At 31.9% G+C, this 15,986-nt stretch overlaps 2 protein-coding genes and 1 long non-coding RNA gene across 7 annotated transcripts; 2 read left to right on the top strand and 1 right to left on the bottom strand.

The window, feature by feature from the left end:
• The first annotated feature begins 5,814 nt into the window (after positions 1–5,814).
• On the top strand, positions 5,815–7,725 carry LOC118042511 (cyclin-U4-1). Its single transcript, XM_035050222.2, has 2 exons — positions 5,815–6,276; positions 7,284–7,725. The coding sequence occupies exons 1-2, from the start codon at positions 5,870–5,872 to the stop codon at positions 7,552–7,554; spliced, it is 678 nt and encodes a 225-aa protein (XP_034906113.1). The 5' UTR covers positions 5,815–5,869; the 3' UTR covers positions 7,555–7,725.
• LOC140956221 (uncharacterized) lies at positions 7,157–9,954 on the bottom strand. Its single transcript, XR_012171373.1, has 2 exons — positions 9,833–9,954; positions 7,157–9,426 (listed from the first exon to the last, which is right to left on the bottom strand). It is a non-coding gene; the product is annotated as an uncharacterized lncRNA (long non-coding RNA).
• On the top strand, positions 9,421–14,266 carry LOC118042510 (uncharacterized). 5 transcript variants are annotated; one of them, XM_035050217.2, is made up of 3 exons: positions 9,421–9,622; positions 10,771–10,829; positions 12,512–14,266. In XM_035050217.2, the coding sequence occupies exons 2-3, from the start codon at positions 10,789–10,791 to the stop codon at positions 14,019–14,021; spliced, it is 1,551 nt and encodes a 516-aa protein (XP_034906108.1). In that variant the 5' UTR covers positions 9,421–9,622; positions 10,771–10,788; the 3' UTR covers positions 14,022–14,266. The 5 variants fall into 5 exon arrangements, with proteins under 5 accessions (XP_034906108.1, XP_034906110.1, XP_034906112.1 ...); XM_035050219.2 differs by having other exon boundaries at positions 12,467–14,266; XM_035050221.2 differs by lacking the exon at positions 10,771–10,829.
• Positions 14,267–15,986: the final 1,720 nt, after the last annotated feature.

Here is a 15,986-nt window from a genome sequence, read left to right as displayed (position 1 = left end):
TAGTATATTTGAAGCAAAAAATAAAATAAATTTCATGAAAAACAGGTGCAACCGCAACTCCAAATGGAGTGTTTGGTTTAGTCATTTTTAATTCTTAAGCAGTCTGAATGCTTGCTTGATATATACATGAAAAAAAAAAAAAAGAAGACATTTCCAGCTGCTTGGGCAATTTTCTGGTCTCTTAATTTCAACACAGGTTTATCGAACAGTGACGGGCTAAAACTGGATTCTGGCAATGCATCAAAACCTGCAGGCTGCATCAAATTACAAGAGTTCATTGCGCAATCTATTATCACTGTAGGATACACAACACCAATTAATAATTGCATTTGACCGATGTTTCCAGATAAATGAGATAAACATGTTTAAGAGAGAGAGATTCTATCCTTTTAAAACCTGAAACTTAGTTTCTTCTTTAACATCCAAGATGATAACCAAACACTATAGTCTTAAGGTCGACAGGGCTATTCTGGGTTTAAACAATAATGATGACCGATTTTGTTACAAAGCTCTCAGTGTTTTTATAACTTATAAATCTTATTCTTTTAAGAAAAAAAATTGAAATATAATTTTATTTTTATGATATTTTGAGTTATATTATGAATTGTGTATTTTATTCATTTTCTTTGGCTAAAAGATAGTGACATGGCTGGTTATAAAAGACTTTAATACACCTAATAATCTTGGTAAAGTATAAACTTGTTTAATTAAGTTTATTTGTTGAGAAATAATTCTTCTATGATTTTATAAAAATTTATAGAATTGATGGCTTTAAACCTAATCATCTCTTGGGTTTAGTCAATGTCAGATTCAATGCTCCTGGATTTGGCGTACTACCAAATCCAACAATAGTTAAGGCCAAGTCTAACTAGTCTTTATTAAGGTGTGTTTGTGTTGTGTCAACCCAACATCTCTGAAAATTTAGAAAATTATACTTGTAATTTTTCTTCATCCAATGTTTTTATTTTTTTTGTTAAAGATATAGTAATTAAATTATACTTGTATTGGTGGGCTTTACAAGTATGTTTATTTTGATATTGGTGGGCTTTAAAAATGTAAGCTTTCCCCTTATTGATGAAGTTTATTTTAATTAAAAAAAAATAGAAATAATAAGTTTAAAAATATATTTGTTTTTTAAAAGTGTTTTTTTTAAAATTAAATTTTTTTTATTTTTTTACTTTAAATTAATTTTTTTAATATTTTCAGATTTTTTAATATAAAAAAAATTTTAAAAAAAATTATAATGCCTAAAAGTTCATGGCATGCCTTATTAAACAATTCTGCACTACAAAGTACAAACATGTTGTATCGAACAACTTCTATATTGTAGCTTCAAATTACTAAAAAACAAATAAAGAAAGGAAGAAGAAACTAGCAAACTAAATCACTGCTAGTACAGGATATTAAATCTAGGGAAATAATTTACAATTAATATTATTTATTTTTTTGTTTCACAAAATAACACCATGGCTATCAAAATCCAATGAACAGAGTAGAACATGGATCACATACCTCGCTAACGTGTACAGCATGACACGAGATGGAAAATGATATATATATAAAAAATTCTTTCTCCACGTTGAGGCGTGTGTGTGGGGTGCACCATCAATAAATAAATAAATAAATGTTGGCTTCATATACTTATATAAAAAATATTTTATCCATCATAATAAAATTATACTTCCAATCATTCTTTATATAAAAAAAATAAGATTTATTGACTATAAATATACTATGAGACTTTCAGACCTTCATAACAAAAATTCATAATTTTTTATTCTTAATATTTTTAATATATATAATTTCAGAGTTTATTTTCATAAAATATCATTATATTTTTTTTCTCTAAGAAATTATTGACCTTGTCATTGAGGAGTTTTAACATCCATAAAAAAAATTTTTTTATAAATATTAACCACAAGCTATATTAGCCTACCATATATTAAGTATAAATTAGCAACCATCTAGCTTTAAAGAATAAACAAAATTATTAAAACAATTAAATGATTATTTCAATTTGAAAATTTTACTTTTAGAATATTTGAATTTTTTAAAACATCATCAATTTAAATATCATGATATTACCAGGCAATTGGAGGATCATGCTTCATGTTAATGATTAAATCGGATTTTACAATTAAAAGTAAATAAAAAATTTAAATCAATGTTATTTATGGGAATCAAGCCGGCATGCATGGACAAGCAAAGCATAAAATGAGGGTTATTGCCAGCATGTTAGGGAGTTCTGACAGCGTGAAGTGGATTGACTTTTTCTAGTTTGCTTGTGTGAATAATTAATTTGAAATTAGTATGCTTTTTCTTGTTCTTCCATATATGCCCCTAGAAATTTATCCATATGTTATTGCTAAGTAACCGCAAAGACACGTTTAATTATAATCTCGAGACAGTGGAAATAAAAATTTATTCAATTAAGAAAATAAAAATTTAAAATTTAAAATATTTTTTTCTGAAAATAATAAATTTGTATATTTTGAAAATAAAAATTACAAAGAGATATGTTCCTTCTATTTTCACCCTTTTCATCTATATATAGGTTATGTGCAAGGAAAGGAAGCTAAGCGAGTATGGAACAGAGGATTAGGCGAGGGAGATGGTTGCTACAAATGATTAGTTTAGTGGTTAACCAATTTAATCCTAACCTAAACCAAATAAGTTGTATAAACATGCGTGATTATACTTTAAGCCTAGTGGATGGCAAAGCAATTTTTCTTTTTCCTTGCTTAATATATTTTATTACCGAGTTAGAAATTAGGGAATTATTGGATTAATCTTTCTGTTTTAACTCAAATGAAGTCTCATTAATTGGATGACTTATTAGCCAGATTAGGGTAATGAAGAACAGATATGAGCTGGTCCTTTCTTCTCTGATCCAGCCATCTAAATAATTGGAGCAGAGATGGGATGTAATACACTGTTTGTTTTTTTTTTTTTTTAAATATTTAAAAAATTAAAATTTTATTTATTTTTTTTATTTTAAATTAATATTTTTTAGTGTTTTTAGATTATTTTAATATATTTATATTATAAAAAATATATTATTTTAATATATTTCTCTACCGATCAAGCTTATTCAATACACAAGGGGTTAATTGAGGCTTCCTCCACAACCTTCCATTCTTCTCCATGACTCCAATTTTGACAGCAACAGCTGCAAATAAGCATGGTTAAAAGCTGACAGCAGAATTTATTTTATTTAATTTTATTTTCACCATACAATTTAATTACATTAGCCTAAAAAAGGGGTAGAAGTAGGTGTTAGTAAAGTTACAGGACAGCAGATAATTAAGAAATAATAAGTACAAGAATGTCGTGTAGTAATGTGGACATGTTCTGCTAGTTAAGAAAGTTAGCTGGAAATCTGATGACTGTCCTCTTTATGCAGTGCAAGCAAGGCCAACCGCAACAAAGTCAAGGAATGTGAACCTGTATCTTCACCTTTACTTCTTAAAACAAACGAAAAAAATGAGCAGAGGGCTGCCTGGATCAGATCTGGCTACTTGTTTGTTGGGACCATTTCTATTTCTATTTTTTAAACAGATCATAACTCAATCTTCAAATCACAGGCCAGATCCACGCCTCAATTCTCATGTGATCTTGCTCGAGGATAGGACAAAAGGCCAGTCAGGGGACTCAAGCTGACTATCATATTTTAAAAAAATAATAATAAAGACCCGGGAGGATTAGGGATAAAGGGCTTGTTTTGTCATTTGTGTATAGAATATTAATCATATATGAGAGCACAAATTGATCAACTATATATGATCCTAAACCCTAATATTGATAAGAATTTACTACAAAGTTTGAAGTATATTTTATTCAAAAAAATCATCTCCCTTTAAAAGCTTAAACGGTTAGATGAAACTTCAATGTATGATTTATATTATTCGTTAACACAACATTCTCAAATAAAAACTCCTTAGACTTGAAACCTACAAAAACCTATATTATATCATGCTATTAATTAGATTTTAATTAAAAGAGAGAGCGAGGATAATCAAATTCAATCTTATTATCATTTAAATATCAAAGTTATGATACAATATCAAAAAATTATTTGAATTCAAGAACTTAAACTATTAAATGAGATTATAAAATATAATTAATAATGCTCTCTAATATTTGAAGATAAAATATTTTTTCTTTTCTTGATTACCTCATGTCTTCATGAATATATATATATATATATATATATATATATATATATAGGGTTTAAAAACATGTTGATATCATTTTTAATACTTGAATGAATGAAAAGGAATTTACGTGAAACTTGCCCTAGCCTTTCGATTTCATGGAGTAAAAAGGGACCTAGATCACTTTCGAGGTCATATTATTTTTTCTCTTTAGCATACCAAATAATATTTCAGTTTAAAAAGACCAAACTTTTCTTCTATTAGAAGTGAAGTAAACATCTCTCTCCCACTCCAATTTTCGGGCTATGACTTGTCACTTGTGAGTTGCTAAATCCAATCTTTAGAGACGATGATCTCATCATGGCTCCATTAGCAGTCCCACACTCTATCTAGCTCACTCAGCTAATATATAATCATAGTGAAACACAAATTAAGTTTAACTGACCTAACAAACTCAAGATTTTTTATATTATTTATTAGGACCAATTGGCCATTACCGTCTAAATCTCACTTCAAATATCTTTCTAATTCCACAAGTTAAAATTAAAAATCTAGTAATTTATGGCAAGAAATCACTAAAAAACAACTCTGAATCGAATCTTTATCTTTATTTTTTTTTAATAATATGGGTGTTTGGATTAATTTGTATATATCTTGACTAATTCTACAAGCTCTAAAGTTAACGATCATTTAAGTTTCTAGTGGTCTTGAGATTTGTGAGACTCGAACCAGTAATTTTTAGAGAATAAATTTAAAATCTGATCAATTAAACTATATCATTTAAAGTTTATCTATTGCATTTTTAATTATATATATGCGGGGGCGCTTTTATTGGTAATGGAAACTACAACCTGGGTATAAATAATTAAATTGAGCACGACATTGACATAATAAATCATCTTTGGTTAATTAATTACCCAACTTTTCTTATCAAACTTAAAATTCCAACCCAATTCTTGTACCATGAGAAACAAAATTTAATCGGTGGGGACTAAATGCCATGATATTCCCTTTCTTGCCAACCACATCCACCAAAAAGTTAAAGTAGTATTAAATGTCATTACAAGTTAGACATATTCATTTGTTAATCCTCAATTACCCCTAATTACTAAAATCCCAACCTTAATATGTCGTTGAACCCAATCTGCTGGAACATCTCTATCATGATTTCCATGTCAAAATCATTTTAAATGATGGGTTTACTGCAATAAAAAAAAATAAATATATATATATAAAATTAACCCTCTTGTAATTATATATTGTCTTAATAACTTAGTGAATGTTGTTTTTGCATTATAATATACATTTTAAATTGCATTTCGCTTGATTAGATGTTTTTTAATATTAATTTTAATGAACTAATATAAAAAAATCATATAAAGTAAATATTAAACACATTTATTTCTTGAAATAATATGCTTCAAATGAGAGAGCAAGGTTCTCCAAAATCTTTTAATTTTACTGTAGATAGCTGTCTTTAAATTTTGAATAGATTAGAGAGATATATTTAAGAATACTATATAGTTTCTTATATTTAATCTTTTGAAGGGGAAAAAAAAAAGTGATCGGAAAATACTACAAAGCCAGGGAGTTTCCTGTAAATTGAGCTCTGTCATTGTATCATTGGCCAGCTTAGCTTAGGAACACTCTCTTGCTGTCTTAAATAGGAAACTTGGAACGGAAAAAATAGTAAACAAAATCGTTCGACACACGCTATGCAAAAGGAAGGCAGGAGGTGTCTTATAAACACAGCTAGCACACAACAAACCAAAGTAAACCAAACAAGAATGGCAGAATTAGCAGAGACCACAGTGATGCCTAAGGTCATTACTTTCCTCTCTTCTCTTCTTCAAAGGGTAGCAGAGTCTAATGATCTTAGCCAACAATTATACCCCCAGAAAGTCTCGATCTTTCATGGCCTTTCTAGACCTGCTATATCCATTCAAAACTATCTTGAAAGAATCTTCAAGTATGCAAACTGTAGCCCCTCTTGTTTTGTTGTTGCTTATGTGTATCTTGATCGGTTTGCTCAGAGACAATCCTGTTTTCCTATCAATTCATTCAATGTGCATAGACTGCTTATCACAAGTGTCTTGATCTCTGTCAAGTTCATGGATGATATGTAAGTTATCTTCAATTTTCACTTGCTGGGCTCATCTGTTTAAGCTTGTTATGATGATTTATCTAGCTGTCTTTGTGAAAATATTTCTGGGATTTTATAGTTGTTCTTGGATTTGGGATTAACCTTGATAAGTGGATTCAAGTTCAACTCTGCAATGTACCAGAGATTAGGGGTTAGGTTAGGCCTCTCAAGTTCAAGTCTTGTCCAAGTTTGGAAAGGAAAAGGAATTCTTCATTTTCTTTGTTTTAAATGAAATTCTATGTGATGGAAATCTTGCATTATACAGATAATTAGTTTTTTCCGTATCATATATTATGGTGAATTTACTCTCCAAATATAGTTATGATCCGAAACTTAAGACTCCTTTTCTTTTTGATAATTTTATTAGCAATAGGATATTTCCATTGCTTGAAACTGGCCCAGCCAAATCATGCCAACATTTTGATTCAGGAAGTTAGAGGGTCAATTCGATGAAATCCCCCCCTTCAAGCAACCAGATTCACAACAAAAAACTAGGTGCGCATATGGAAGGGCAACATATCCCATTCGAGTCAGCCACAGCCAAGAAAAAAAACAGACACCCATGTGTAAAACTCCGGCTTTCATTCGACACCACCACCTAAGTTTGCGGTGTTGATGTCTATGTCTGCTTAAGCATGCCTGTAAATCCCGTCAAATGGTAGCAAATTGTAAGCATGTGTCGCTATCATTGAAGAGAGGGGTCAGTGACAGCTCAATCAAAGCTCTGTATTTTGTTTAAAGCCACTGCATATGCCGCACAGTAGCGTTCTTTTCTTTCCATTATTTCTTTTTTAGACCATTTAAAGTTTAAACTACTCTACCCTACTTGAGCCTCGGCTGTTTTCATCGACAGGCGATACCCACTTTGCTTTCCTGCAAGAATCATGGTGGTAGACTGGTGGTTTGTCTGTCATTCATTTTACTTGGAAACTATACAGAACTGTACTGATGTAGCTAATAAATGTGTTCCTGTATTTTTCTGTCAGATATTACAATAATGCCTTCTATGCTAAAATTGGAGGAATCAGCACAGCAGAGATGAATCTTCTTGAAGTGGATTTTTTATTTGGTTTAGGCTTCCAATTGAACGTGACACCCACCATGTTCCACGCTTACTGCTCCTACCTTCAAAGAGAGATGTTGATTCAATCTCCTCTACCGATTGTAGATCCTCCTCTGAATATGGCTAGACTACAAAAAACCCATCGCTGTTTCAACGAAGATGAATCCACTCATCAAAAACAGCTTGCTGTTTAGGTCATTTCTTAGACTGGTTAGGAAAGCTGGACCTAATGATTTTGTGTATTAGCTGGGGGAAAAAAAAAGGAGTAGACTTTTAGTGCCAGTCATGTAGGGTCATGCACATGATATTTTCCCTTAGCATTATGGTTTGAAATTGAGTCAAAACTCTCATTTGGCTTCCCATGATTTGTGGCATTGCACACATTTTCAAGCTCGGTTTCCATGTGTTTCTCCTTTCTTTCTGGTTGAAGTTTTGGACTTGTTGCTCTTTTGGTTATTGACATGATCGGAATCTGCAAATAAATGATATGTACAGATAAGCTTTTTATCATTACGGCCAGGCTGACGTGATCTCATGTACCATGATCCATCCCCCCTGTAAAACATGGCCAAAACCTATCTGTACGAACCCCTGTTGCCCAAGTTCTTCAATGGCACAAGTAATCCAAGAACTGTTATCAGTAGAAGCAATCTTGCTTAGGCTTCTTCTCTTTGTTTTTTTCTCAAGAATTCACAGGTAAAACCTCAACTACACTTGAAAATAAGAGGTGAATTGCACAAGGAGTATTGCTCTTATGGTTATTCACATGATCGGAACCTGCAAATCAATGATATGTACAGATGAGCTTTTTATCATTACGGCCAGGCTGACATGATCTCATGTATCATGATCCATCCCCCCTGTAAAACATGGTCAAAACCTATCTGTACAAACCCCTGTTGCCCAAGTTCTTCAACGGCACAAGAAATCCAAGAACTATTGAGTTTAAGGCCAAAAACTAAATTAAAGAAATTGATAAATAATTTTGGTATAAAATTGAAACACAATTAAGAAAGTGGTTTAAATTGGTCTAAAATTGAAGGTCTTGGAAGTCAATGACTGAAATATAAAAGGTAGAGAAATTAAGGGGTCTATTGCAATTCAGTTAGGGAAAAAATGGAAATAGATTAAGGAAAAAGACCAACATTGGCCTAAAATTGAAGATATTTGGAACATAAGGACCAAAGTGTAACTGTGGAAAAATTCAGGGCTCACATTAAGTTTGTTGAGGGCTTAATTGAAAGAAATCTGAAGATAAAAGTCCAATTAGGCTAAATTGAAAGTTTTCGAAGAAAGGACTAAAAATAGAGGGACTGAATTAAGTTTTGGCTCTCGGTAAAACGGCGTTGTTTGGCTTGGAAGTTAACCCCAATTAGAACGTTAAACAACACCCTATTATAATCGACGTGTCACCCATAGTTATAATCGACGTGTCGTTCCTTTTAAAAAACGAAATGTCATTCATTGGCAATCTTCATATTCCTGGAAAAAACGTTGAGCCTGCCGCGAACTCAGCTGATGGCTGATCTTCAGCCTCAATTTCCAGCCAAGATCTTCTCTTCAAAAAATAAAAAAAAAGGTGTTGCGCACACTATGACATGCCAGCTACAATCTTGAGGCAATAAACCCCGTTTTTGTTCCACAATCCATTCCCGCGAATCAAGCAAAGTGGCAACCGTCACCAGCTCTTGAAACTCCAGCACCCGGAATGATATCTGTTGGTGGGAGAAATCACTGGTGGTGGTTTAGAAAACAACACAAAAGCTTATAATACACACCCTTTCTTTTTCTCTAGTGTTTCTCTTTATTTGGTATCGGAGCCTGGTTACATAAGTTGAGCATTCTATTTATACACGAATTCAAAACAAGAAAATTCAACCTTCAAGTGTGAAGGCGGCTGGCGGCTGGCGGCTGCGGGTGTGGAGGCGGCTGGCGGCTGCGGCTGACGGCTGATCAGTGGCAGCTGGTGGTTGGCTGGGCGGTGGTTGCCTTCCTTAACCTTCTCAAGAGTTGATATCTTGCCCTTCCCTTATTAATGCTAAAGGACTCTCGAGACTCATGTCCACCTATAAAAGATGAGAGAATGCTGACAGAAGAGACACGCGAGAGTTGAGAGGAAAGTTGAAAAAGAATACGAAGAGGCTGTGGGAATTTTGTTTTCTAAGTTTTCCAGTGATAACAAATTGCCTGGCCAGGAGAAGTGTTTCTGGACTGGAGCTAGCTCTCGATTCAATAAATTTTGCTTAGCCTGCATCTAAACAGGTATGATGCACTTTCATTTCAGTTCTTACACTTGTAATTTATCTTCTGTATGTTCTTGAACAATTGATTCCAATGGTTGATTAATATTCTTTCACAAAGGACATGATTAACAAGTAATTCTGAAAGATAAAAGAAGTGGATATCTTCGTGTTTAAAAAGGAGCAGTGAAGAAAATTAAACTTGTAGCTATGGCCATGAAAAACTACTCACAGTGATTTAGCTCCTTCGTCCTCCTGGGCAGAATCCTTTTCTTAAGTTTGTATTCTATATATGCTGTCATGAAAGCCCAGTAACCATTTCATCTCCCTTTGTTACTATTCATTTCATCTCCTAGGCAATTTGAAAAAGAGTGAAAGATCACTTTCCAGGTTATCATATCCTTTCTTGTAATTTATTATTGTAATTTATGATTTCCATGTCTTTGTAATGTATAGAAATAAACAGTGAACAAAACAATGGTTAGATTTAGATTTTTTTATTATTATTATTATTAATATGAATGTTCGGAACAACTTGTGTATACTTCAATTAATTCACGGATTCTAAAATTAATAATAATATAAGTTCTTCAATAATTCTAAGATTTGTAGGTCTCGAATTAATGATTTTTAGAAAATAAATTTAAAATCTGATCAATTGAATTATATTTAAATTTTAATGGTTATAAAGATAAATTTTTATGTTTATATTTAGTTATTGATTTCAAAACTCTTCATAAATAAAATAAAAATATTAGAATATTTTATAAGAAATGAAATGATTGATTTAAAAGAAAAAAAATACATAATAAAGTTAATTTCTCATTCGAAAAGATGCAGTAAAAATGAGATCAGTAGTCCTATATTTAATTAATGAGATCAGTGCAATTATAAGATTTCTAGTGTCTAATAATTATTTATTTATTTTTGATCCGATCAAGTTTAAAATTCAAAAGAGATAAAGTGGGGTTTTGGATAGGTATGCCGCTATGCCCTATCCGAAATAATCAAAATATTACTTTAAAATGTTAAAAACAATTACATTTATATCGATACATATATAGAAAATCTAGGGTTTTGCCCGAACATATCACTTGATACTCTATTCTCTCTAGCCGCTCATGTCGCTGTCATTTTGCTCTCTCTTGTGGCTACCACACTAACTCGCAGGAGGAACAGTTTGCCCAAATGTCTTCCGAGTGCAGATCTACATGGCGCTGCAATTCTAGGTCATGCTCTCTTCCAAAGTGTCTTTTCAGATTTAGTGTTTCCATGGAACTTTAGAGGACATTATTTACGAGGATTACAAGTGAAGTTCTTTAATTCTTTTTTTGCATATTAATGTTCGGCTGTTTCGAAGCAGTCCACTACTCTAATTTTTATGTTCTTCCTACCATAATATTGAGAGCTGTGCTCTGTGCTCAGCTTCTCATATTTGCTCCAATATTAGCTCTAAAACTGTTTTCTGGCAGTTGCTGACTGTAAGATAAAGTCATTCACTGGAATTAGTTGTGTTGTGATTCTTGAAACTGCAGAAACATTTGGGATAATCAATAGGGTTTCGGGTCGGATTGGATTTGTGTTACGGATACTTGAAACCCGATTCGGTTGGGTTTGGGTATAAAAAATGCGTATACTGTATAGTACAAAATCTGACGCATGGATTCCATTGTCATCCCCCATTCCTAGAAAGTATAGGAAAGAAACTTCTTGCAGGGAAAGGAAACATATTTCTACCCTAGTCATCACTACCATAGTATAGGGCTTGTGTTAAGGGTGAGACTTCGTCGTAGCAATAGAGGTTAGTTTGAAGGGAAGGAGGTGGGTGAATTATAATTGTAAGAGTTTTTGAAAATTTTCAATAATTTTATTATTATTTTTTAGTTTAAAAATTTCAATACTAGTTGGACTCTATTGAATAAGGATTTTTTATATAAAATTGAATTGGTAAAGGTAAATACTGATGATCTTTGCAATAAGAAATCTATCAAAAGCAATATCAAATTTGAAGTTTAGGCACTAGGTAAGGACTGCTTTGATTTTTTTAAGCATCAATAATTCAATTGTGGTGAGAAGGTTTTTTCTAGGTTTGAAAACTCTACATGAATACATCTTTTCTAAAATTGTATTTAAGTTATTTGTGGCAATGCCTTAATTAGGTTGAAAAGTTTTTGTTTAGAATTTGTTTTATTTTTCTTAGTTATTTTATTTTTTATTTAGTTTTGGAATCTTGATGCTAGTTGAATTCTAGGATGGCTATATTTAATAATGATATCTTTTCTACAAGGAGTAGGATTTAGGCCTCTGATTAGTATAAATAGGGTTCTCTAACTTATTTATTAGAACTTATTTGATTATTCAAGAATTATTGATATTTAGAGTTTATTAAATCAAAATTTTCTCTACAATTTAGCTATAATTTTAGGATTTGTGAAATCTTTGTTTTTGCTATACATTGCGTCACTCCCACTACAATGCTATTGATTTGCTTTGCCCTTTCAAATTTTAAATTGTCAAACCAAACAAAAAAGAAAGAAAGAAACCCTTCAATTCCTGCCTATAAAATCTCCCAAAACGCTTGAGATTTTGTCTACAACTTCAACTTAGAACCTTTCAGCTTCAAGGGGTACTTCAGGTTCCTTCACATTCCTTTCTTTACTTGAATGGTTTGGTTATTGTAGTTGTTTGAAGTGAATTTTTATTTTTTCTCTTAATTACTCAGTAGATTTTAATTTTGAAATGTTAGAATATTGCTTCTTGCCTTACTTATACTGCATGTATCATGTTTATGTGGTGTATGTATATGTGTTGTTCCTTTGTGCTGTGTTTTTTATCTAACATATGACAGTGCAATTATTACAAGCAGAAGTGTCGTTCTTTTGCTAAATTAACCTACGATGAATGGGAACAGAACTTCTACTCAGTGTTTGTTGAAGTCTAAGCACAGAAGAGTAGATGTGATTTGTGAATCTCCCAGAGGGTGTGGAAGATTTCCAGTTGTGATGGACTCAAGTGATTCTGAAGATGGCATTGGTGATCATTCACAATTTCTAAAACATCCTGGTGTACCAAGAAAATACCCTCCTCCAAGGATATTGAAAGAATCTTTTGTCCGGCGAGATTTTCCTAGTGCTTTTCAGAAACAGGATTTGCTTTCTGCTTCAAAAGAGGGTTTACAAAAAGTTGTTTCTGCTACCAAGCCTATGGAGAAAGCTGCTGCGGAAATTGCCGGAAGGAAATGCCCTTCTCTAGGGATGAACTCAAGTGATTGTGATGATATTAGTGATCATGGACAGTTTCCACAAAATCCAACGATGTCAAAAGCATCTTCTGTCCAACGAGATTTTTCTAGTGGTTTTGGGCGACAGGATTTTCATTCTGCTTCAAAAGAGGGTTTACTAAATACTGTTTCTGCTAGCAATCCCAAAGAGAGAGCCGCAGCAGAAGCTGCCTCAAGGAAATGCCATTCTCCAGGTACATTGACAGACTTCTTGGCCAAGCAGGTTCGTCCTGCTGCAAAACAGAATATGTCTTCTGTTTCTAATGACATTTCAACCAATGACTGCCGGAAACAAAACTTTGTTTCCCAAGAAAATATCATAACAAATAGTTGCGGAAATCAGAATACTGGTTCTGTTTCCAGTGACATTTTTCTGCGAAATGGGAAGAACGCTACTAGGGTAGCGGGTTTTAGGACGAAGAGGTTTAATGCTACTTTGGGCAACAAGGAAACTGGTCGGTTTCATCAAAAATCAAGTGCTCCTTGCGATAAAGTGAAGGAGGTCTTGAGATTGTTTCATCAAATACTTGCCAAGCTTTGGAAAGAAAATGCAAGGAAGCCAAAAATGGAGAAAGACTATAACATCCCTAGACATGCAGCATTATTTCTTAAAGATCACCAAAAATGGATTAATACAAGCAAACGGGTAGGTCCTGTTCCTGGAGTTAACATCGGTGACAAGTTTCGATTTCAGGCTGAACTGAATGTAATTGGCCTTCATTGTCACTTTTATAACGGTATAGATTATATGAAGAGGAATGGGATCTCATTGGCCACTAGCATTGTCGTGTCTGAGCGATATGCTAATAACATGGAATCTTCCAATGTCCTCATTTATTCTGGTTCTGGTGGAAATCCAGCAGTTCGAGGTCAGCAACCACTTAAAGATCAGAAATTAGCACGAGGAAATCTTGCATTGAAGCACAGTATGGATTGTAAAACTCCCGTTCGAGTCATTTGTAAAGTAAAGCTCAAGAGTCCTCAAGCAGCTTCCTTCGAAGGTGCATGCAAGCGCAAAACTTTGAACACAATATATGTTTATGATGGTCTTTACACAGTTGAAAAATTTTGGGAAGAAAGAGGAGAATTTGGTAAACTTGTCTATAAGTTCAAGTTAAAGAGAAATTTGGATCAACCGTAGTTACCTCGAGGATTTAGCAAGCAATTGAGGGAATGTTTTGATGGATGATATTTCTAATGGAAAAGAGAAGATGCCAGTTCGTGTTTTGAATATGCTTGACAATGAGAGGGCACCACTATTTTGTTACTTAGCAAATGGAACTTGTAATGTTGAATCCTTGTTAAGTGGTTGTGATTGGATCGATGGATGCTCATATTCTAAAGATTGGCCATGAAAAATCAATGGAGGAGACTTTCTTAGCATAATTGTTTTCATTGTGGCATCTCCTTAGTTGTTAAGATTTTCTATGTTTGAAGGAGTTCTGAAAAAGTTCAATGCTCAGACTAATAATTAAAAGGTTTTGTTATAAAAAAGTTTAAGAAAATAACTTCATCTAATTTGGGAACATGTCTAAATTCGACTTGGTAAAGCTCAAGATTTTTTTTATTGTAATTGGATTTTTTATATATAATTTAGATTAAGGTTTTAAATTTAATTTAATTTTTATTAATTATGATGTTTTTCTTATATTTAAGCAACCTCTAAATTAATTTAGTGTTGAAATCTTAAAGCTTGAGATATTCTAATTTCTCTCTATAATTTCAGGTCCTTGAGACTTTTAATAATCGAGGAACTTATTATAAGGGATAATTATAAAAAATCTTTTATATTTACAATGAGAACTTCTAGTTACGGGCGTTTTCAACTTTTAGGAATGGCCGGTAGAAAGCTAAAACAGCGATGTGGAGCTGTAAGGATCGATGTGCATTGATTGATGTAATTGGAGATGGAATCTAAATTTATTTTATTATTATAACTCAGATGTGCAGCTTGTTGATGGCTTGAAAACATATTAAAATTATATATATTTTTTTAGTTTTTAAAAATTATTTTTAATATTAATATATCAAAATAATGTAAAAATATTAAAAATAAATTAATTTAAAGGAAAAAAATTAAATTTTTTAAAAATTCTTTTAAAATAATAATAATAATAATAAACAAAATCTACATGCTTGTTTTTGTGTTCCAGAGAAGTGTTTATTAATTTTAAAAATTTTATTTTTTTTATTTTAATTAATATTTGTTGATGTTTTTAGATATTTTATTATTTTAACATCAAAGATAATTTTTAAAATATAAAAAATATTATTTTAATAAAATTTTAAATAAATTAACAGCTACCAAAAAGGGCGGTGAAGCATGTAAGGTTAGATAATCGAATAAAAAATATTAAGAAACACCTGTACTCATTTATTTGGACGACTTTGATAATGGGGACAGGTTAGATGCTGACAAATCTAATAAATTGTTGCAAGAAACAAAGATATGTCCTGGAATGGGGCGGTGTTGGCATTCTATCTGAAATCTTTGTCACTCGATGGTAACTAATTTCGAAATCTTAAAGTTTAGCACAAATGGTCAAGAATATTTGAATTGTCGTGTCTTCTCTTTTTTTTTTTTTTTTTAATTTCTAATTTTTATGAGCTATTAGCTGGCCCCATCACTTCTTGTCAAAATAAAATAAAATAAAATAAATTAGTTATTGATTGCTAATTAGTTGAGTATTTAGAATCACAGTAATTTTTCTTTTTTATATACGTTTTGAGGGTGTATTTTACTTTAAAAAATATGAAATTAATATTTTTTAACAGTTTTGATATACTAATACTAAAAATCTTATACGTAGAGTGTATTTCGAGAGTTTTCTCGGTATGCTAGCATAATATGTCATGTAATGCAAGTTCAGTGCCTGAAATCAAGAGGAAAAGAGAGGTCGATGTGATCTTGGCTGGAAACAGGTGGGAAGGGGTATGATTGGGTTCACATGTGGGAAGAGGTAGAAAGTCATCAAATCACAGCGAATCCACCGGATTTTATATTTTTATATAGTTTAAATGTGTAATATTAAAAATAAATTTTAAAAAAAAAAAAAAAAATATATTTTTTAAAATAAAATATATTTTAAAAAATAATTCCCATGTA

The sequence above is a fragment of the Populus alba genome, chromosome 12 (genome assembly GCF_005239225.2).
Source record: "Populus alba chromosome 12, ASM523922v2, whole genome shotgun sequence".
Classification (NCBI taxonomy): domain Eukaryota; kingdom Viridiplantae; phylum Streptophyta; class Magnoliopsida; order Malpighiales; family Salicaceae; genus Populus; species Populus alba.
The sequence above is the reverse complement of the archived record's forward strand: the minus strand, read 5'-3'. Positions and strand labels throughout refer to the sequence as shown.

Bases quoted from the DNA above. Each gene is read 5' to 3' on its own strand.
- LOC118042511 (XM_035050222.2), top strand. From the start codon at position 5,870: ATGCAAAAGGAAGGCAGGAGGTGTCTTATAAACACAGCTAGCACACAA. The intron at 6,277-7,283 runs GTAAGTTATCTT...TTTTTCTGTCAG, and splicing joins GTCAAGTTCATGGATGATAT to ATATTACAATAATGCCTTCT.
- LOC118042510 (XM_035050217.2), top strand. From the start codon at position 10,789: ATGTCTTCCGAGTGCAGATCTACATGGCGCTGCAATTCTAG. The intron at 10,830-12,511 runs GTCATGCTCTCT...GAATGGGAACAG, and splicing joins ACATGGCGCTGCAATTCTAG to AACTTCTACTCAGTGTTTGT.